Below are 23,276 nucleotides of genomic sequence, written 5' to 3' on the forward strand. Positions count from 1 at the left end.
TACCGTAAATATTAAAGGGACTCCGAGCAGTGCAGGAACTATGGAAAGATGCATATCATTTTAAAGCTCTCTTTCTCCTCTTTCCAATGTTATATAAACCACAACCCTACGCCTTTTAGTTTTAGCTATTTTCGCGATTGAAATTGCAGCGGCCGCGATTTCAATCGTGAAAATAGAGAAAACTAAAAGGCGTAGGGCGACGATTTAGGTGTCGTCAGAAAGAGGAGAAAGAGCTTTAAAATGATATCCATCTTTCCATAGTTACATTGTATTACACAGGGCGACTTTTTCTCAAAGTCAGCAGCTCCATTCTGCTGAAAGTGTAGTCCTGTGGGGAAAGTGTCGTCCTGTGTAATACAATGTAACTATGGAAAGATGGATATCATTTTAAAGCTCTCTTTCTCCTCTTTCTGGCGACACCTAAATCGTTGCCCTACGCCTTTTAGTTTTCTCTATTTTCGCGATTGAAATCGCGGCCGCGGCAATTTCAATCGCGAAAATAGCGAAAACTAAAAGGCGTAGGGCGGCGGTTTATATATATATCATTGGAAAGAGGAGAAAGAAAGCTTTAAAATGATATGCATCTTTCCATAGTTTCTGCACTGCTCGGAGTCCCTTTAACTAAGGCTGGCCAATTTTTTCAATCAGAAAAAAAAAATACGAAAGTTTACATATTTTACATATATTTTATATTTATGTATATTTTTTTATCTATATTTTACATGTGTTTAAACTTCCCGCCTTAATTATTCTTGCAAGTTCAGTTAATGGGTTGTGGGACATGTTTCAAATAACACGATAGTGCAAATAAGGTGCATTGTCCTGTGGAAGTGTCACTTTAAAAATAAAATGAATTTCCATAGTGCAATTAGTCACCATTGTTTAGATTATGCAAAAATCTGCATTACATGTGTTCGTCCTAGATAAATGTACATTCCCTGTATTACCATACAAGTTGATGGTCTAATACGCATATGTGAGTTTTCACGTTTTCAATGTAAAAAAACACATCCATTTTCCCATCTAATATGTTTCCTACGGTTTCCTGTGTAGTCACTCAGGCCCACTGCACACCAAAACCGCTAGCAGATCCTCAATACGCTAGAGGTTTTTGGAGCTGATTTCAGAGTGATTCTAGGCATGTTTAGAGAGGTTTTCTAAACATACCTAGCGGGTTTGGGTGCATTTTTGTGTAGCAGAGTACACATATTGTTACAGTAAAAGCTGTTACTGAACAGCTTCTGTAACAAATACGCCTGGCAAACCGTTTTGATCTAGCGTTTTTCAGAGCGGTTTGCGTTTTTCCTATACTTTACATTGAGGACGAAACGCTTCAGAAAACCGCAAACGTGCATCAGGAGGCACGTTTGCAGTTTGGAAAAAACCTCAAACCGCTGGTATGCACCATCCCATTGAAATACATTAGCCAAGCGTATTTACATGCGGATGCGGCTGGCGGATCGCAACTAAAACCGCTCAGTGTGCACTGGGCCTAAGATCTCATTGAGGTCATGTTGCTATGGAGATTTAAAAAAAAAAAATCAGACGTGAAAATTTGAAATCAAAATGCGCATCAAAACGCAAAGGTTTTCACAAATTCACATTGATAACGCATCTCTGCAACTGTACTCAACACAATGGAAATGGGCCCTTAGATTTTCATCATTGAGGCAGATCATAAGACTTGGATTATGGTGGGGGACATTTTATGTTTTTTTGTAAAGGAAAGGCTGTTTTAATTTAACTAATCCTTCATGGTGTTGGGTCTTCCTAACTTTTGACTATTTGAGGGAATGGTTAAAGGGATACTGTAGGGGGGTCGGGGGAAAATGAGCTGAACTTACCCGGGGCTTCTAATGGTCCCCCGCAGACATCCTGTGCCCGCGCAGCCGCTCACCGATGCTCCGGCCCCGCCTCCGGTTCACTTCTGGAATTTCTGACTTTAAAGTCAGAAAACCACTGCGCCTGCATTGTTGTGTCCTCGATCCCGCTGATGTCATCAAGAGCGCACAGCGCAAGCCCAGTATGGTCTGTGTCTGCGCAGTACACTTCTGGTGACATCAGCGGGAGCGAGGACACGGCAACGCAGGCGCAGTGGTTTTCTGACTTTAAAGTCAGAAATTCCAGAAGTGAACCGGAGGCGGGGCCGGAGCATTGGGGAGTGGCTGCGCCAACACAGGATGTCTGCGGGGGACCATTAGAAGCCCCGGGTAAGTTCAGCTCATTTTCCCCCGACCCCCCTACAGTATCCCTTTAAAGAGTACTAATGTATCCCATATTTCCTACTTGAAGGCAGAAATCTGGAGCCCCCGTTTCATCTTTTATTTGTTATGGTTTGGCGTTGCCCAGGTATGTATTTGGCTGCGGCCACTTTTTCTAACCCTAACACACAATTACTCAATGACCAAGTTTGTGAGCTTTGCAGTCTTTGGCATCAATAATTTGCATTGAAATAAAACAAAAATGGCTGTTTGTGGCTCCACCCTCTTTTTTGAATATGAACCCCAGTCACCCAATGACCTACTGTACCAGGTTTGAGGCTTGTGCCATTACCAGTGCAAGAATGACAGTAATTAAATATTTCCCTTGAAAATCAATAGGTAAATTTTGATTGGCTTTTGTAGGTTCCGACCACTTTTCTGAATATTAATCCCAGTCACTCGGTGACCAATTGTGCAAAGTTTGAGAACCCTGCCATTAACAGTGTAAGATCGGCTGCGGTTTACATTTTCCCAGTGAAATTTGTATTTGTCTCCGCCCACCTTTTAGTTATGGGGATAAAAAGTATCCTATATGTTATTCCAGGTAATGTACTATGTGTGCGCCAAATTTCATTCAAATCCGTTTAGCCATTTTTGCGTGATTGCGTAACAAACATCCAAACTTTCGCATTTATAATATTAGTTAGAAATATATATACACAGTATACAGTATATCCTATGCAATAAATCCCCCGTGTCTCTGCATCCCCTCGTGTGTGTGTGTGTGTGTGTGTGTGTGTGTGTGTGTGTGTGTGTGTGTGTGTGTGTGTGTGTGTGTGTGTGTGTGTGTGTGTGTGTGTGTGTGTGTCCGTGCTTTTGCGTTAGTGCGCATGCGCGGCACTTACAGCAGGAGGAGGACGGAGCCAGGGGGTGGGCAGGCGTGTGTGTGCACGAGCAGAAGTGGTGTGCGCTTGCACACGTCCTCGCACCACGCGTGGCTTCTAAGGGAGAGAGCAAGTGCGGGGGTCACGGCCAGAGCCTACCACCCGTTTTTAAATGGGCCTTAGGCCTATTAAATATATATTTTACAAATTAAAAGAAGTTAATAAATTTCATGATGTGACTGTTTTTGCTCTTGGAACTGCACGAGATCCTGAATCTCCCTAATGAATTGCTCAGTAACTACACTCAGCTTCTTCAAACATTACTGCATGTGCTTTCTAATTACTACTGCACCAAGCAAAATACCACACAGATGGGCATGAGTCATAACGATGGTTAACCACTGTGGTTATGTAGAACTTATGTATGCCTGCATGAGGTTATTTCTGCAGTGAGAGTATGAATGGGTTTTGAACCAGAGAAGAATTTGTTGCAAAAAATAAAAACAACATGAATGAAAACATCCACGGTAGCACTAGGGCTGGCTCTACCATTGAGGCAAAGGGGGCAATTGCCCTAGGGCCCCCTGACCAAAGTTTTGTCAGCATAGCAGATCACTTATCCCGATACGCTGCTCCATCAATGCTCCCTGCCTTCATCCCAGCAGGCTGCCACTTCTCGCATGCCATTATGCAATAACAAAAACAGAGTCACTGAGAAGAAGAGCCCCTGCAAGGATGAAGATGAGAGCGCATGGACTGGAGCAGCACACCGGGACAGGTGAGCTGCTATGCTGTCAAAACACATGCAGGGACACTGGAGTGCACAATGAATTTGAGTTGGAAAATCTGGGTTGGTGCGGCAGCTGGCTTGGGAGTAGTGATGGGGGGGGGGGGCCTGGGGGATACATTTACTGCGTGAATGGGGGGGGGGGGCAAAGGGCCCCTCCAGGATAATTTTGGCCCGGGGCCCCATTGCGGCTTGGCTCTGGGTAGCACTGTATACATATTCACAACCTACCAGTTACTAATTTGCTTGAAAGCTATTACTTTCAAAGTCAAAACAAGGAAACTCTGTAACCCCACTTTTGTTAGCATGATGTCAGCCATTTTGTATACGGAGCTGAGATAACCTCAGGCCCAGAGGTGTAGAGAGGCCACCCAGAGTGGGACCTGGGGCAAAGACATCAGAGGAGAGGAAGATTGTTCCAGGTTTTATTGTGTTTTCACATAACTTGCTAGTATTATGATTTCAGTTATGACAAATCTTTCACCACAAGTGTATTAACATTTTTATGCTATCTGAGGCGTGTACAGCTGTGTGGCCACAGAAAGAAAAAACCCTACTGTCACATGATGCGGCCAATACAAGTAGCCTAAGGGATCACATAACTGAGATCTGCGAATTGTGCAAAACAAGACACAATTACGCTTTTACACTTTTACACGGATAAGTATATGAAACTATAGGATATGTGAATCAACATAGTCCAAGTTGCTGTACTGAGTAAGAAACAAAAAATAGGTAAAATTAAAATTCTATTTTTTTGGTTTTGGTTTGCTCACAGAACAGTTAGTCAGAACAGTTAGTGAGGGCAAATCTTCTAAATGGGGACACAGACAGCTACAAAAACACATTTTCCCTCCACTCTCCTACACAGTCCAAAAGTAAAGTTATTTTATTTCCTGGGCTTAGGGTTTTTTTTTTAATTAAAAAAAAAAACAAAAAAAAAAAACAATAAAATGTATTAGAAATCAAACATTACAGTGTAGGTGATACAGGCACTAGATGTTTGTTTGCCCATATGAATTTACTTATAATTGAATTAAAAACCGTGGACCGCAAATGGGTTAAAAAGGATTTTGGGACTGGTATGATCACCGCAGGATCAAATATGAAAGGTGATTAATCAAAGACAACAGCTTTAGGGCCCATTAATAGCACAATTGGTTCAATTATATAATGGAGTTAGGCTTTAAAATCTAATTTTAGGGCTGGAACATAAACTCATTTGAGGTGATCAGGTAAATACTTAAAGACCAGTACACTTTTTCTCTGATCACTTCAAACCTTTAGTGAGGTACACGGCAATGTGCAAAAATAGGTCCTTTATATTTCCAGTCAATCCTGACTAGATGTATAAAGTGCTTTCTACTGCAAATCTCCGCTGCAAAAGTTAGGGCTCTTTTACACAACATGCGATTCCTATTTTTGATGGAATTTTATGCAAATCACTAGGAAGACAACAGGAAGCGGAAATACATCATAAAACTATTTCTTGTTGAAAAAAACGCATATAAAAACGCATGAAAAATGCATACAAAACGCAATACATTGCGTTCCCCTTGACTTTCATTATGTGCATTTTTGATGCGTTTTTGATGCGTTTTTGATTATGCAACAAAACCAACATTTTTAAAAACGCACGCGTACAAAACGCATAAGCATTTTTTCATGCGACCCATTAGAGGCAAAAACGCAGAGGTTTCCGCAACGCTTGCGTTTCTGCTAAGTGTGCACCTAGCCTGAAGGAAAATAAAGTACAAAAAACATGGTTTATGTCTAGAGGGAACATATACCAATTTTTTTCAGTACAGTTTTATGCATCTGTACGGTTTCGAACTCAAAGAGCATAAGAAAAAGATTGTTTTTTATTTTAATTGTGAAAATAATTAAAATCAGGAAAAGGAATGTTATATTTTTCACCTGCTGGTATAAAGTTTTTTTTAGATAAATGACAAACCGTATTTTGCAGCAGGGCAGTAAAGAGGACTTCTCAGACAACAATTCTGCCTACTTATCAGTCTCCAAAACTATAATGTTAAAGGGATTCTGAACAGAGCACTTCGCCATATCTGGACGCATATATCCGTCCAGATAGGCAGTGGTGCTGCAGCCGTGTGGTGCGCGCGATCGGGCGCGCCCCCCCGCGCGCTCCCGCTACCTTCCGCTGCCCCCCCGATCAGTGAATGGGAATATAATTCCCATTCACCATCTAAGTCCCCGGCAGAAATACCGACGCTTTCTCATCAGAGAGCGTGGTATTTCTGCCCCCAGGAAACTTCTTCTCTTCATTTTAGTTCCTAGATGCGACATCGTTCACATCCAGGAATTTTTTGAATGTGGCCATCTTGAGGCCGAATAGTAAACTGCACCTACATACCTGTATTGAATAAAAAAATACATTATATTACATCTAAAATTGGCTATTTACCTCCCAAACTAAAATTACCCAAATACATTTTTGTATTAAAAAAAATAAATAAAAAAAATTACAATTAAAAAAAAAAAAACTACATAAATAGTTACCTAAGGGTCTGAACTTTTTAAATATACATGTCAAGAGAGTATCTTATTAAATTTTTTAAAATTATAAGCTTGTAAATAGTGATTGACGCAAATTGAAAAAATGCACCTTTATTTCTAAATAAAATATCGGCGCCATAAATTGTGATAGGGACGTAATTTAAATGGTGTAATAAGTGGGACAAATGGGCACATAAAATGCATGGGTTTTAATTACTGTAGAATGTATTAATTTTAAACTATAATGGCCAAAAACTGAGAAATAATGATTTTTTTTCCATTTCTATCTTAATCTTCCTGTTAAAATGTATTTACAGTAAAGTGGCTCTTAGCAAAATGTACTACCTAAAGAAAGCCTAATTAGTGGCGGAAAAAACGAGATATAGATCAATTAATTTTGATAAGTAGCGATAAAGTTATTAGCGAATGAATGGGAGGTGAACATTGCTCGGATGCATAAGATTTTCGAAGCTGTAGGCTGAAGTGGTTAAAAACGGAATACTCAACATACCTGTGGCTTCCTCCAGCCCCTTATAGCCATGAGATCCCTCTGTGTTTTCCCGCTGGTGACTCTGTAAGCTGCACGACCTGGCCAGGAGTCACGCGCAGCCCGCCCGTAGCGATCACGTGGCAGTTGCCGTAAGCATTCTGTGCATGTGCAGTTCTTTAAAGAATGAACTGCGCATGTACAGAACGTTCATGGCAACAGGTGCAGGATCGAGACGGGCCGGGTTGTGCGGGTAACGGAGTTGCCATCGGGAGTACAGAGGGGACCCGGAGGATGCAGTGGGACCTCACAGGCTACAGGGGGCTGAAGGAGGCCCCAGGTAAGTTCAGTATTGCATTTTTTTTGTTATGTTCAGTATTCCATTAAGTGTAAAAGGGCCCTAAGGGCTCTTTTCCACTAGCAATCTCCTAATGCAAACGCAAGCAATTGCAATATTTTATCAATGTTGTATAAGCGATTGCAATTATGCGTTTATCTTTGAGCATTGAAGCACAATCGCAGGTAAAATCGCTCTAAGAAGTGATTGAGCTTCACATAAAATTGAATCGCGAAAATGGAAAATACTTTCCCGGATTCCTATTTTAAAGCACCTACCCTTGCAATTCAAGAATCGCATGCGTTTTGGGATTCCAGTCGAATTGTGCTCAGTGGAAAAGTGCCCTTACTGTAAGTATAAGTACACTTACCACTAAGTTAATTTTAAACTTCAACCTAACAGAGATTAAGCGAAAGGCAGAAAATCAGCATTTGATTTGCATAAAAATGTATCTGTCAGTATTTAAACTTTGATGCAAACAAACATTTTTCTAGGCTTGGAGTCAGTTCTCAGTTTATTAGTCAATGAAAAAGTACATAACTGATTTACAGCTCTGTCCTGAAACCACAATGACATAAGCGAATACAAAAACCACTGAAACAATTGCAGGAAATCTAAGAAAAACACACAGTCAAGGGATTGACTGCAGTTGCAGTTAGGTTTCCGAAATAGATTTAAAACCGGGAACATCAGAGGAAGGGTAGTGAGAGCTAAACATGAGCTTTAGCCGCTGACAGAGGGGACAGAAACGGCAGCTGCAATGCTGAGAATATTAAGGTCCAACTCTAGCCAAAAAGTTTGTTTTTCTGTTTTGTTTTTTACTATTGGTCAAAATAGAAAAAGATTATATAAAGCAGTTTGTTTTGGCCACAGGATAACTAAATTATTGGAGCTTAAGTTATACAAAGCTTCACTAGTTTCAGAGATTAAGTTATGGGTTACAGTTAGTGTTAGGCAGAAGAATCAGGTTAAATCTGTCTTAGCTTAAAGAGGAACTCCAGTGAAAATTATGTAATAATAAAAAGTTCTTTAATTTTTACAATAATTATGTATATATGATTTAGTCAGTGTTTGCCCATTGTAAAAGCTTTTCCCTCGCTGATTTACATTTTGACATTTACTCCATGGTGACATTTTTACTGCTGGCAGGTGATGTCACTGGAAGTAGCTGCTGCTAGCTTTTTTTGGCAGTTGGAAACAGCTGTACACAGCTATTTCCCACAATGCAACGAGGGTCACAGGCAGGAAACTGCCAGGACCATGGTCCTCAGAGTTTCCTGTGGGAGGGTTTTCACCACAATATCAGCCATATAGAGCCCTCTGATGATCTGTTTGTGAAAAGAAATAGATTTCTCACGTAAAAGGGGGCATCAGCTACTGATTGGGATGAAGTTCAATTATTGGTCACGGTTTCTCTTTAAGGCCCCGTTTACACTTAATCAGTTGCTCTTATTTATAACTGAAAGGACAACTGATTTTCAAATTAATGCCCATGTTTTCTTATGGCACAGTTCACACTTAAAGCATTTTAACGGAAATCTTTTTCACAATGCACTGCTATGGAGAAGAAAAAAAATGTGTACCAACTGATTAAGTGTAAACGGGGCCTTAGCCTCACGACAATAGTGCTGGGCATACGATACCACATTTATAATGGATCAAGTAAACAATCACTATTGATTGGTTCAATTTCAGCAGAAATGCATCGGAATATAGAGAACGCCATTATCACAAGCTTTGTACCGCTCGATAGAGTACAAAGCCAAGCAGTTTTTGTAGTATGTGTAATCTAATTTCAGAGCAGCACACTAGAATATTTGGGAGTTGAGTTACTTTGGAGTTCTACCTGAAGGCCACAGGTGGTAAATCTGAAACATTTTCTTGTTCTGATTAAATGGCAAGCATTTTTAAATAATAATAATAAAATTAGTGATTTAAAAATAAATAAATCAACTTTAGCGTTCCCCTAACACTACCTATACTAGTAATAATGGGCCCACCTAATCAGAAGGATTGTACATGAAACAGAAAAACAGAATTGCTAGTATGGCACAGAGATCAGAACGTGCAGTAGGACACTTTTCTCCATTTATTATCCATCAGCAACGTAACCAGAACCCCAGCATAGAGGTGCAGCTTGCTCCGACAGTGTTTACACTCCTGTGACAGACGATTTCTCTACCCATCTCCTTTTAGTGGGATAACAGAGGCAAATGACCTCCCCCTTCAGTCCTCTGTAAAGTTATTCCTAAGCTGTAAACCCCACCAGATCTGAGAAAACAGAAACGCAGCTGGCACTATTAAAGTTGGCAGCATTATCGCTTCATTATGAATAAGAAAACCCTGGCAGTTCAATGGGAATTTCCAAATTCAAACAAGTAGCATACGCCTAAGTGGAATGAGAACTGTGTGTTCCCAAAAATGTAAAAATCTATTTACTTTGTCTCCTATCTACAAAAATAAGTAGTTCCTGTATTTAATCTGTACCTCTTAGAGTGGGCCTAAATTTTATATATAGCATTATAAATTTGTTTAGGAAACTGTTCACATAGCACATTGTTTGTCTTTTGCCATTGTGGCCCCTTGCACACTAGCACAGAGAACCTGGGTTGCGTTACCTTTTCTTGCCGCAAGTACAATGTAAGTCAATGGAGCCTTGCACAGTTAAAGGGACCCTGAGCAGTGGCCTAAAATAATGAAATCTGGACACACCTGGGGCTTCCTCCAGCCCCCAGTTGCCTGCAAGGTCTGCCTGCATCCTCTTCCTCCCTTCCATGGTCCTGCTGATTGCTCTGATAATACAGTGCGCGCCCCCAGTGCACACCCTACGCGTTATCACGCCGGTCGCTGTAAAAGTTCTGCGCATGCGTGGTTCAGTCTTTAGAAAATTGTGCACGAGCTGGACTTTCACGGCAACATTGCATGCGTGTGACTCTGACCGAAGTTGTCGGACTACCGGAGCTGCCAGCAGGACCACGGAAGGGAGGAAGCGGATGCCAATGGACCTTGCGTGGTATGGGGAGCAGGAGGAGGCCCTAGGTAAGTCCCGATTTTCATTTTAGGCCACTGCTCAGGGCCCCTTTAATGCGGTGCAGTGCCCCAGAAGGATCTGATCTGGAGCAAAGTCTGCAGCATGTTACCGCATGATCCGTGCCTACCGCATGGATTATGCTGCAATGCAAGTCAATGGGCGATGCAGCAAGTGTGCACAACGGGAGTGAGGTGCAACGCAGCGTGTATGCACGGACCGATGGGAAGCCCAGTGACCTACTTTTATTTGCAGTGCTGTGTGGCAGGAGCACCACAAACACACACATTAAGTGTAAAACCAGCCAAAATGTCTTTATATTGAATATACCGTACTTTTCGGAATATAAGAAACTTTTTCTTCCACAAAACAGGGGGATAGGGGGGAGGGAAGTGGGTGCGTCTCATATTCTAAAGGTACGGGGTTTTTCTTTGGGGGGGCTTAAAAGTCCATAAGATGCCCCTGCACCATAGACGCACCTAGGTTTAGTTTAGTTTTCCCCCCCCTGATTTTTGCCCTCTAAAATCCACCATCTTATATGCCAGAAAGTCTTATATTCCGAAAAATATGAACACATTAAGTCCATGCGCACGGATTACACTGCCTGGATGTGGATTATTATATGTGTAAACTATAGGTGAATGGCAAGCCTCTCCATATACTACTTGCCTGGCTATTGTGCCTATTCACAAAGTTTCTGTACTGCTACACTTACAGAGCTCCTGCTTCCCCCGTTTTTTCCCTCTTTTTTTTTCTTTGAAAAAAACAAAACAAAAAATATATAAAATGATAATAAACAAAAAAGAAAAATGGAAGAACGCAGTAAAAGATCATTGGGTTTTTCGGAATAGGAGACCAGCAGGCAAACGGACAGGTGAAAAGACCTGGTCACACGTCTGTTTGAAATGTATCCATTGGCTCTGTTCCGAAAAACAAAGTGCAAAGTCCCGACCTGCAGGATATTTATGGACAACACACAAACTGTGAATGCCAATGGAAACCATGAAAGCCTACAGGAATGCACAGTGTCCATTCTCACTAGGCTGTTTGCTGTACACGTTCATTTGTTTCTTGATGGACCTGGCGGCACCTGTCCCCAGCAGCAGCAGAAGCGCTGACCAGATCGGTGGTGGAGGAACCAGAGCAGGGTGCAGCAGCACAACTCTGCTAGTGTTAACGCGGTGACAGACATGTAATGTGCACAGAATGCTGACCTTGTGTGAAACTAGCCTCAGTTACGATTTCAGCTAATGCCTCAAGAAATGAATGTGCTAACTGACTTGCACTTCTATAAATATTTAGGATTACTGTTGTCCAAAACTATTATTACTGATCATTTTAGTAAATAGTTTACCTGAGATAGCTGTGCAAGCATGCTTCCCAGCTCTCTGCTAGTGCAGCTGACAGATGGCTTTCCCTGTGATAGGGTAAAATATTTGTATTCCCCTACATAGCCTACTGATAACCTAGCTTGTCCTTTTGAACATGTAACTCGAGGTCCCACTATTGCCAGTGTTTTTACGAGACATTCTCCCCGTGCCACTATAGCCGTAATTAACTTAACGGTTTCTGATGGCGCCCAAGTCAGGTGCTACGCGGTACCATGCAGGTGCCAAGATGCCCTGACTTGCTCTGCTAAGCACCCTGTTCTGTCCAATGGAAAGGACAAGAGGGTATGAAGAGCTGGAGGCTGCTACAAGATGTTGTAGGAACTTCAGCAGAGGTTAGCTGAGGATTTTCCAGACAGGATAATTTTAGAACAGGAAGCCACCAAAGTCTGGGGGCAGCTTAAAAACTTTAGGTAACCACATTAAATAATGATGAAAATCTGATGCATGTACATAGTTTCTGTCTTACATTGGGATCACTTTATGCAGCTGTGACTGGTAAGTTAGCATTGGTACATGCTGGTGTATCCCCAGCATAAATAGCAGCAGCTGTGTCATCTGGAGATGATCCCACAAGGGCCTGAGCTGTCTTCCAACATTCCAAAGCTCTGCCCCATTAAACAGCATTAAGCACAGCTATGCAGCCTACTGGAAGCCAAAAGCAATGCTTTTAAAAAGCAGACATCATTCATAGAATGATGGTTTCCAACCATTATATTTTGGTGCCAAGAAACTGAAAATGTCAGTTCAGGGTTATAGATTAGGGTTAGAGCAAGTCCCAAGAGAGCCTTTAAAGAGAAACTCCAACCAAGAATTGAACTTTATCCCAATCAGTAGCTGATACCCCCTTTTACATGAGAAATAGAATGATTTTCACAAACAGACCATCAGGGGGCGCTGTGTGACTTTTGTGCTGAAACCACTCCCACTAGAGGCTCTGAATACCGCGGTACTCCTGGCAAACTGCCACAATGTAACAAGGTTCACAGACAGGAAATGGCTGTTTAGAGCTGTCTAACAGCCAGAACAGCTAGAAACAGCTACATAACATGCCCACAGTAACAATGTCACCATGTAATACATGTCAGAATGTGAATCTGGGAGAGGAAAGATTTTACAATGAGCAAACACTGACTAAATCATTTATACATAATTATGGTAAAAATGAAGCACTTTTTTTATTACATTATTTTCACTGGAGTTCCTCTTTAAGTGTTTGTGTACTTGCACTTACGTGTAGTGAAATGTCTCTGATCAATAACGCTTGCATTATTCATTGTAGCCTTGTTAAAAAAAAAAAAAAAAAAATCATGTCAGTCCTAGTGTTTACACTAAACCATTCACTACTGGTTAGCCTATAGTCAGTCCTCACTCTCTGCTAAAACACCGATATTTTCCCTGTATAGGTTGTTATGGAGTAAGGCCCTATTCCCACTGGGTGCCGCATCCATTTCCAAATCAGACGTGCCACCAGTGCTGCTGCAAACCACAGCCAAATCGTTCTAGTCCCGGCATGCGCGGCTATAGGGATTCAATGCTTGCAACAGAAAACTGCAGCATGCCATCCAGAATGGCTGGCAAGTGATTCTGACGACATGCTGGTGTCTGAATAGGCACCGTTTCCTTGTACGCCTCACATGGGGGGGGGGAACACGGTGGCATAGTGGTTAGCGCTCTCACCTTGCAGCGCTGGGTCCCCGGTTCGAATCCCAGCCAAGTCAACATCTGCAAGGAGTTTGTATGTTTTGTATGTTCTCCCAGTGTCTGTGTGGGTTTCCTCCAGGCACTCTGATTTCCTCCCACATCCCAAAAACCTATAGATAAGTTAATTAGCTTCCCCCTAAAAATTGGCCCTAGACTACTATACACACACTACACGATACATACATAGACATATAACTATGGTAGGGACTAGTTAGTGACAAGACAATATACTCTATACAGCACTGCATAATATGTCAACGCTATATACATACTTAACCATTTCCGGACCGCAGTGATAGAGATCTACGCCCTGTTTTGATGGGCTCCTGGCTGGCAAGGCGTAGATCTCTATCACCGGCGCCGCCGCTCCCCGCCGCGATCGCGCGCACCGAACCGGCTGCACTTAGCTGTCTTATGACAGCTAAGGCTTCCGGGTATCGGCAGGAGCCGTCACTGATTGGCTCCCTGCCGTGTGATCGCTGTGAGCCAATCACAGCGATCACCCTCCGAAAGGCAACATAGTTGCCGTTCCGCCTCCCTCTCCGCCTCCCTCTCCCTGTCACTGTGGATCTTGTGTGACAGGGAGAGACGCACAGCCTGCAGCCGTGACAGGCTGTGCGATTTTAGTGTAAAAATAAACTTTTTTCCAGCTCTCCCCCCCCCATGTATCCCTTGATCCCCTCCCAACCACCTATATATAGATCTATATATATATATATATATATATATATAGATCTATATATATATATAGATCTATATATATATATAGATCTATATATATATAGATCTATATATATATAGATCTATATATATATATAGATCTATATATATATATAGATCTATATATAGATAGATCTATATATAGATAGATCTATATATAGATAGATCTATATATAGATAGATCTATATATAGATAGATCTATATATAGATAGATCTATATATAGATATATAGATATAGATATAGATATAGATATAGATATAGATATAGATATAGATATAGATATAGATATAGATATAGATATAGATATAGATATAGATATATAGATATATATATATATATATATATATATATATATATATATATATATATATATATATATATATATATATATATATATATATATATATATATATATATATATATATATATATATATATATATATATATATATATATATATATATATATTACTGGATTGTGATTTTAAACACTTGCCGGCCGCCCCTACCTAGGGGCGGCGGCAAAGTGGAGCCCGCAACGACCGCGCAATACGCCGATCGGCGGCGGCTCGTTGCGGACTAGCTGCCGGGGATCGCACGCTGGATGTGCCCACCCGCGACGTCAACCCGCCAGCCAATTAGCAGCGGCGGCGGGTTGTTAACCCCCGATCTTCCGCATGTAAAGCGGATAATACGCTTTGTAATGTATACAAAGCGTATTATACAGGCTGCCTCCTGCCCTGGTGGTCCCAGTGATTGAGGGACCACCAGGGCAGGTTGCAGCCCTCCTAGTAAGTACCCAAGCACACTGATCCTGCCCCCTGATCGCCCACTGCACCCATCAGACCCCCCCTGCCCACCCCTGGGACACCTGTTTGCACCCAATCACCCCCCTAATCACCCATTAATCACTCCCTGTCACTATCTCAACGCTATTTTTTAGATTAGGTCCTAAACTGCCCCCTGGGGGCTCCTGAACACACCCCCCCACACCCTTAGATCCTCCCTAGACCCTCCCCCCTGTGTACTGTATACATCTATTCTTCCCTATAATCACCCACTGATCACCTGTCAATCACCCATCAATCACCCCCTGTCACCACCTGTCACTGCCACCCATCAGATCAGACCCTAACCTGCCTTTTGTGGGCACCTGATCACCCACCCACACCCTCAGATTGCGTGCAGACCCACCCTCAGATCACCTCTGAAAGTGCATTGTTTACATCTGTTCTCCCCTCTAATCATCCACTGATCACCCATCAATCACCCCGTCACCACCTGTCACTGCTACCCATCAGATCAGACACTAATCTGCCCCTTGCGGGCACCCAATCACCTGCCCACACCCTAAATTAGCCCCCCAGACCCCCTCTGATCAACTCGCCAGTGCATTGCTTGCATATATTCTCCTCTGTAATCACCTACTGATCACCTATCAACCACCCCGTCACCCCCTGTCACCACCTGTCACTGCTACCCATCAGATCAGGCCCTAATATGCCCCCTGCGGGCTTCTGATCACCCGGCCAAACCCTCACCCGCCCCACCGCAGTGACAGAAATTTTTTTTCTGATCACTGCTGGTACGACTTAATTGCCATGTCCAGGTCATGATTTGAGAACATTCCTGCACTTCAGTGCCAATACAACCTGTCATCTAAGAAGCCACCCTGCTTATGACCGGTTCCACAAAATTCGGCCCCTCATAGACCACCTGTCATCAAAATTTGCAGATTCTTATACCCCTGAACAGTCATTTTGAGGCATTTGGTTTCCAGACTACTCCTCGTGGTTTTGGGCCCCTAAAATGCCAGGGCAGTATAGGAACCCCACAAGTGACCCCATTTTAGAAAGAAGACACCCCAAGGTATTCCGTTAGGTGTATGACGAGTTCATAGAAGATTTTATTTTTTGTCAAAAGTTAGCGGAAATTGATTTGTATTGTTTTTTTTCACAAAGTGTCATTTTCCACTAACTTGTGACAAAAAATAAAATCTTCTATGAACTCACCATACACCTAACGGAATACCTTGGGGTGTCTTCTTTCTAAAATGGGGTCACTTGTGGGGTTTCTATACTGCCCTGGCATTTTAGGGGCCCTAAACCGTGAGGAGTAGTCTAGAAACCAAATGCCTCAAAATTACCTGTGAATAGGACGTTGGGCCCCATAGCGCACCTAGGCTGCAAAAAAGTGTCACACATGTGATATCGCCGTACTCAGGAGAAGTAGTATAATGTGTTTTGGGGTGTATTTTTACACATACCCATGCTGGGTGGGAGAAATCTCTCTGTAAAGGGACAATTGTGTGTAAAAAAAATCAAAACATTTTAATTTACAGAGATATTTCTCCCACCCAGCATGGGTATGTGTAAAAATACACCCCAAAACACATTATACTACTTCTCCTGAGTACGGCGATACCACATGTGTGACACTTTTTTGCAACCTAGGTGCGCTAAGAGGCCCAACGTCCTATGAGTACCTTTAGAATTTCACAGGTCATTTTGAGGCATTTGGTTTCTAGACTACTCCTCACGGTTTAGGGCCCCTAAAATGCCAGGGCATTATAGGAACCCCACAAGTGACCCCATTTTAGAAAAAAGACACCCCAAGGTATTCAATTAGGTGTATGGGGAATTTATAGAAGATTTTATTTTTTGTCACAAGTTAGTGGAAAATGACACTTTGTGAAAAAAACAATAAAAATCAATTTCCGCTAACTTGTGAAAAAAAAATGAAATCTTCTATGAACTCCCCATACTACTAACGGAATACCTTGGGGTGTCTTCTTTCTAAAATGGGGTCACTTGTAGGGTTCCTATACTGTCCTGGCATTTTAGGGGCCCTAAACCGTGAGGAGTAGTCTAGAAAATAAATGCCTCAAAATGACCTGTGAAATCCTAAAGGTACTCATAGGACTTTGGGCCCCTTAGCGCAGTTAGGGTGCAAAAAAGTGTCACACATGTGGTATCGCCGTACTCAGGAGAAGTAGTATAATGTGTTTTGGGGTGTATTTTTACACATACCCATGCTGGGTGGGAGAAATATCTCTGTAAATGGACAATTGTGTGTAAAAAAATCAAAAGAAATCTCATTTACAGAGATATTTCTCCCACCCATCATGGGTATGTGTAAAAATACACCCCAAAACACATTATACTATTTCTCCTGAGTAAGGCGATACCACATGTGTGACATTTCTTTTGCAGCCTAGGTGCGCTAAGGGGCCCAAAGTCCTATGAGCACCTTTAGGCTTTACAGGGGTGCTTACAATTTAGCACCCCCCAAAATGCCAGGACAATAAACACACCCCACAAATGACCCCATTTTGGAAACTAGACACTTCAAGGTATTCAGAGAGGGGCATGGTGAGTCCGTGGCAGATTTCATTTTTTTTTGTCACCAGATAGCAGAAATGGAAACTTTTTTTTATTTATTTTTTTTGTCACAAAGTGTCATTTTCCGCTAACTTGTGACAAAAGATAAAATCTTCTATGAACTCACCATGCCTCTTAGTGAATACTTTGGGGTGTCTTCTTTCCAAAATGGGGTCATTTGGGGGGTATTTATACTATCCTGGAATTCTAGCACCTCATGAAACCTGACAGGTGCTCAGAAATGAGAGAGATGCTTCAAAATGGGAAAATTCAATTTTTGCACCATAGTTTGTAAACGCTATAACTTTTACCCAAACCAATAAATATACACTGAATGGGTTTTTTTTAATCAAAAACATGTTTGTCCACATTTTTCGCGCTGCATGTATACAGAAATTTTACTTTATTTGAAAAATGTCAGCACAGAAAGTTAAAAAAATCATTTTTTTGCCAAAATTCATGTCTTTTTTGATGAATAGAATAAAAAGTAAAAATCGCAGCACCAATCAAATAGCACCAAAAGAAAGCTGTATTAGTGACAAGAAAAGGAGGTAAAATTCATTTAGATGGTAGCTTGTATGACTGAGCAATAAACCATTTAAGCTGCAGTGGTCTGAATGGAAAAAAGGCTCTGGTCCTTAAGGGTGAAAAGACTGCGGTCCTTAAGTGGTTAAATTCATAAATAAATAAATATTAGGATAGAGTGGAAACGGTCCCTAAACAAGGGCATATTAACATATGTGAAGGTGAGAGGGAACATTTTAAAAGTACACTTGTCAAGCAGTGATAAAAAAAAATACTGTTAAAGCTGTGCTTATACCGATGGTATACTAGCTACAGTATGTTCTTATGTATTGATTTTGTATTTATATAGACTTGACATCATCCGCAGTACTTTGACAGAGTATATAGTCATTTCCGTAACTGTCCCTCAGAGGGGCTCACAAACTAATCCCTACCATAGCCGTATGCCTTAACGTACCATAAAGCCTTTTGTTGGGAAGGGTGCAGCCAAGTAGCTTATCTTTATGTTTTTGGGATGTGGGAGGAATTTGGAGTGCCCACGCAAACATGAGAACGTAAACTATTCAAAGGACTAAGAAAAATTATTTATATGCACCAAAAATTATACAGATATTGTAAAATACACGGTTACAAAAATATCAACACCATATTATATTACAGTACATAGCAACAACCAATAAAATTGTTGTCAAATTGTTGTAAACGTGAAGTATTACAATTCACAAGTATTACAATTCCCTGTGGGAAAGCACAAGCCTTGTGCCAAAATATATATCTATGGCCGGAATGATACAAGACTGCTTCCATTCATTATAGATATGGGATAATAGAAAAAGTCATAATTACATAAACAGTTGGACACAATTTTACTTCCAAGCCCAAGTCACAGATAACTAATATTTTTGTTCTGAATAGAGTGCAAGAACTTCTTGGTTTTTGTGCGACACTCAGTGAGAACTTCTAGCTTGAGAGAACTGAAATATGAACTCATGCAAGTATAAACAGATGGCTCCTTTACTACTCCCATGACAACCCTGTCACCACTGGGCCTTCCCTGCCAGTCATACTGCCACATACAGTGTGTACACATCAAGAATGGCAGGAAGAGGAACTGGTATAGCTATTTTTGCTTGTTCCAACCATTGGGGCGCAGTCTTCGGCTTTCGTCCGCCAATATTATGTTGCCATCATTGGGCATCACTGTAGGTTATAAAACACAACATGAATGATCGCTGTGGGCAGCAGAAGACATTGTGCCGCACAGAAAAAATGGTAGTGGGTGCCAGCTGAACAAAGACTGGAGACCTGGTGGCTGGAATGAGGAAAGGTAGCTATACCAATTCCCCTGACATGTTCCATATGCAATCTGTACTCAACAGGTCAGTGACCAGAAAATCATCAAGAGATTTAATATGCAAGGGCATTATGCAAACCCCCAAAAAATAGTTTACATTTGAGCACAAATGGTAAGTCTATCTTTAACATGAACACAGGTAACGATTAAGAACTTTTTCAAGAGTGGGAAAGATTCAAGACTTCTTGAAGTGTTTGTTGCGGTTCTCCAGTTCCTTTGACCACCAGGGTTCATATTCATGGGCCCAAAAGCGAAAGAAAATCTCCACAAAGAGGACACAAACAGTGAGTACACCAAACCGCAAGTAAAGGGACACAGAGCAGTACAGCCAAAAATGGGCCAAACCCTTTTCTACACGTGTAAAACTAGAATAGTATTGTATTTATTCTGGAGTTGGGGTAACCATTTTCCCTGGTGTCAAAAGCCTGTACCAAAATGCAACAGTTTGAAAAATTCAGGCAGCAGCCCACTCCCTGGGCTTTAACATAATCGGTAGTAAGCCCTTTACAAATAGATCCGCCGTGACACCCTCATTACTTGCAATTTAAATACCCTATGTCAATACTCTTTTTGCAACAGTTTACATGAAAATTGACACACACAAAATATCTATGCTAAGTGCTATTGCAATTTAACAAACACTTCATTAAAAGTGCAGAGGTGGATTTATAATATATGAAGTGTAAGTAAGTGACATCCATCCACCACAAACAAGAGTTCCTTTTGCCCTCTGTAGCTCTCCTCACAGCACAGATCTGTTTATACAAGCAGCCCGAACCTGGAGCTCTGACAGAGGAATCTGTCTCAGCTTGAGGAGACGTTGTCTGTTACCAAGTACATGTCTGGAGAGAGAGTTATGAGTTTACTTTTAAAAACTTTGCTCTGCATTTTGAAGTAATTCCTTGGCAGTCAGATTCTGTTACCATGGAGTCTCTGTGGTGGTCATTTAATGTAAACAGCCATTTTAAACGATAAAAAAAAAAAAAAAAAAGCTTTACTAAGGCTTCTTTGTACCTTAAACTGCATCACCACCCTGTTACATTCTGGGGATAGAAGGGAATTGGTGTTCCTAAGACTACACCATGTGCAGAATTTTGAATGTAATGAACGTATCCCCTTGTGCCAAGCAAGTCCTCTTCATGAGCATGATACTTCTGGGTAGTTGTGACCAGGGGAAACCAATTCCGACTTGGGATGCAATGAAAGGTTTATCTAGATGAGCTATGCTGTTAAGCTACGTACAAAGGCATGACTAAAGTTGGCTGAGACAGCCAATAATAAACCACCTCAGCCGATAGTTAGGCATGTGTACAGTAGTCCCTGACTGCTTGCCCAGCAAGTGATTGCAAGGTGGCTCAACTTGGCCAAGTGCATGCCGCTCCCCACCCAGTAATGTCACTATGCGCCGTGGTCTCTCCCTTCACCGACCCCCCCCCCCCCCCCCCACGCATACTAACGGAGCGTGTTGTCAGCTTTACAGCCGAATTCGCGTCTGTACAGCTCGGCCCAGCAATGTAGCAATGGGATCTGATCCCGATCCTTGATGTGAGAAATCAGTCAAAGGTGTATGCGCATCTTCAAAGGGAACCTGAAGTGAGAGTGATATGGAGGCTGACATTTTTTCCTTTTAAAAAACAATACCAGTTGCCTGGCAGTCCTGTTAATCTTCAGTCATCAGTAGTGTCTGAATCACAGCCCTGAAACAAGCATGGGCTAATCCCATCAGACTTGAGCGTCATGGCTCTGGCTAAAACGTATTAAAGACAAGATCATGGGGACAGCCAGGTAACTTGCATTGTTTAAAAGGGAAATACATGTTTGTTCGTTTTTTGTTTTTTTTTTTACCTCAGATTCCCTTTAAATTTACATGCTGCTGTTGATCTGTGACCATAAATGCAACTTGTGAGGTTGAAGGCCATTGAGATTATGAACGCAACAGCCATAATAGCTCACAGGGCTGCTATGGAGAATGGCAACAGATATGAGTCCACTTAAAGAGGAACTCTACGGAAAATAATGTAATAAAAAAAGTGCTTCATTTTTACAATAATTAAGTATAAATGATTTAGTCAGTGTTTGTCCTTTGTAAAATCTTTCCTCTCCCTGATTTTCATTTGAACATTTATCACATGGTGACATTTTTACTGCTGGAAGGTGAGGTCACTGGAAGTAGCTGCTGCTTGCTGTTTTGGCAGTTGGAAACAGCTGTAAACAGCTATTTCCCACAATGCAGTGAAGTTCACAGACAGGAAACTGCCACGGTGCTCACAGTTTCCTGTGGGAGGGGTTTCACCACAATATCAGCCATACAAAGCCCCCTGATGATCAGTTTGTGAAAAGGAATAGATTTCTCATGTAAAAGGGGGTGTCAGCTACTGATTGGGATGAAGTTCAATTCTTGGTCACAGTTTCTCTTTAAGTTTCCTTCACCCCATGCATGACAGCCCTTTAACCCACTCTCCATTTTAACCTGGACTTCTGCTAAAAAGTGTGGTCTACAGAATCCTTTCATGGTTGGAAAAGTATGTATTCTCCTCTATGGACACACACAACTGCACAGGTAAAGACACAATTTTCTGTCACCAGACCATGCAGTCAGCTCCCATATATTCCCTACAAATTAGGAAGTGACATCACAGGTCACATGACAGCTGCAGAGAACACATGGGGAAGGTAAAATGCTAGCCTCCTACCTTTCTGAACTAGCTGTTCTTTGTGCATCTTTTTGTATGCCATGCTTGACATAGTACAGTAGTCAACTAGTACGATGTATGGAAAATGTTAGTTTATGGTTTCTGGCATTCGATAAAACCAGGTGTGAAGACAAAGCACAATACTATTTACCACAAAGGTGTAATTAAGAACAACATGCTGAGTTGTTCAATATTTATGTAAGAATATTTTCTACACAAACTATGTTTAAGAGTTTACCTTGTCTTCTTCTTCCCTCTGTAGGCACTCCTGTGCTTTCCTCCGCAGCTCCTCCTGCACAGCACGGGCATACTCTGAGTCTAACTCCTCACTGTGAATGAAAGAAATAAATGTTCTGCAATGGGTACCAAGGCAGAAAACTATCAATTATATGGTAACTAAACTTTAAATTGAAAGTCCTGCATGTATATATGCAATATCATTTATTGGCCAACGTTAAAGATTCTGAGTTTAATTAAGTTTTTTGGCCAGTAGGCCATCTTCAGTCTATTCTTGTGGACTTTAAATAGTAAGTTTACTTAAACAGCTCCTTTAAAGGGAACCTGAAGTGAGAGACTCACGGAGACTGCCATATTTATTTCCTTTTAAACAAAACCATTTGCCTGGCTGTTCTGTTGATCTCTTTGGCTGCAGTCACACACCTAAAACCCAAAACACAAGTCCTTGATCTTTCCACTTGTTGTAAATTTACCCCCACGCCCAATTACCTTTTAAACCGATAAGCTGTCCAGAGTCAGACGGAAGTTGATTGACTGAATATACTGGGGTCAACTGAACACTGGCAGATTTAACTTAAAGGAATACTATCGGTTGAAACAACTTTTTTTTTTAATACTCTATATTAGTGTACACATTACCACTAGTGCTAGGAGCACTTTATTTATTCACCCAGGTCTCTCTCCCTCTATCCATGCTTATAAATTCATTACTAACACAGCTCACAAATATATTTCACTGTGTCACTCACAGCATGCAGGAGACATGAGGAGAAATAGGCTGATCTGAGGTGGTAACAGGTAACTAAATGAGCTGTAATATTGCTGGAATATAACTAGCTATAACACTACTCTGTGTTTACACTCAGACTGATTGCCTGGCTGCCTGCTTGAGATGATTCACTCCAGGCTGCATCCACTTTACAAGCTGCTGAGAGAGGCAGACCACTGTTTACAACAAAGGCCCATACACACGTCGGATTTTTCCGAACGATGGTTCGTTTGAACGTCCCGTCGTTCAGTCGTCTGCACGCCAA

At 41.6% G+C, this 23,276-nt stretch overlaps 1 protein-coding gene across 3 annotated transcripts in view; it reads right to left on the bottom strand.

The window, feature by feature from the left end:
• Positions 1 to 23,276, bottom strand: part of LOC137522665 (coiled-coil domain-containing protein 50-like) — a 156,452-nt gene that overhangs the window by 62,679 nt on the left and 70,497 nt on the right. For all 3 annotated transcript variants that reach the window (XM_068242736.1, XM_068242734.1, XM_068242735.1), the window contains exon 5: positions 22,244 to 22,334. In XM_068242736.1, coding sequence (XP_068098837.1) covers positions 22,244 to 22,334 — 91 coding nt within the window. The remainder of the gene's footprint in view (positions 1 to 22,243; positions 22,335 to 23,276) is intronic.

Source organism: Hyperolius riggenbachi, chromosome 6, assembly GCF_040937935.1.
Source record: "Hyperolius riggenbachi isolate aHypRig1 chromosome 6, aHypRig1.pri, whole genome shotgun sequence".
Taxonomy (NCBI): domain Eukaryota; kingdom Metazoa; phylum Chordata; class Amphibia; order Anura; family Hyperoliidae; genus Hyperolius; species Hyperolius riggenbachi.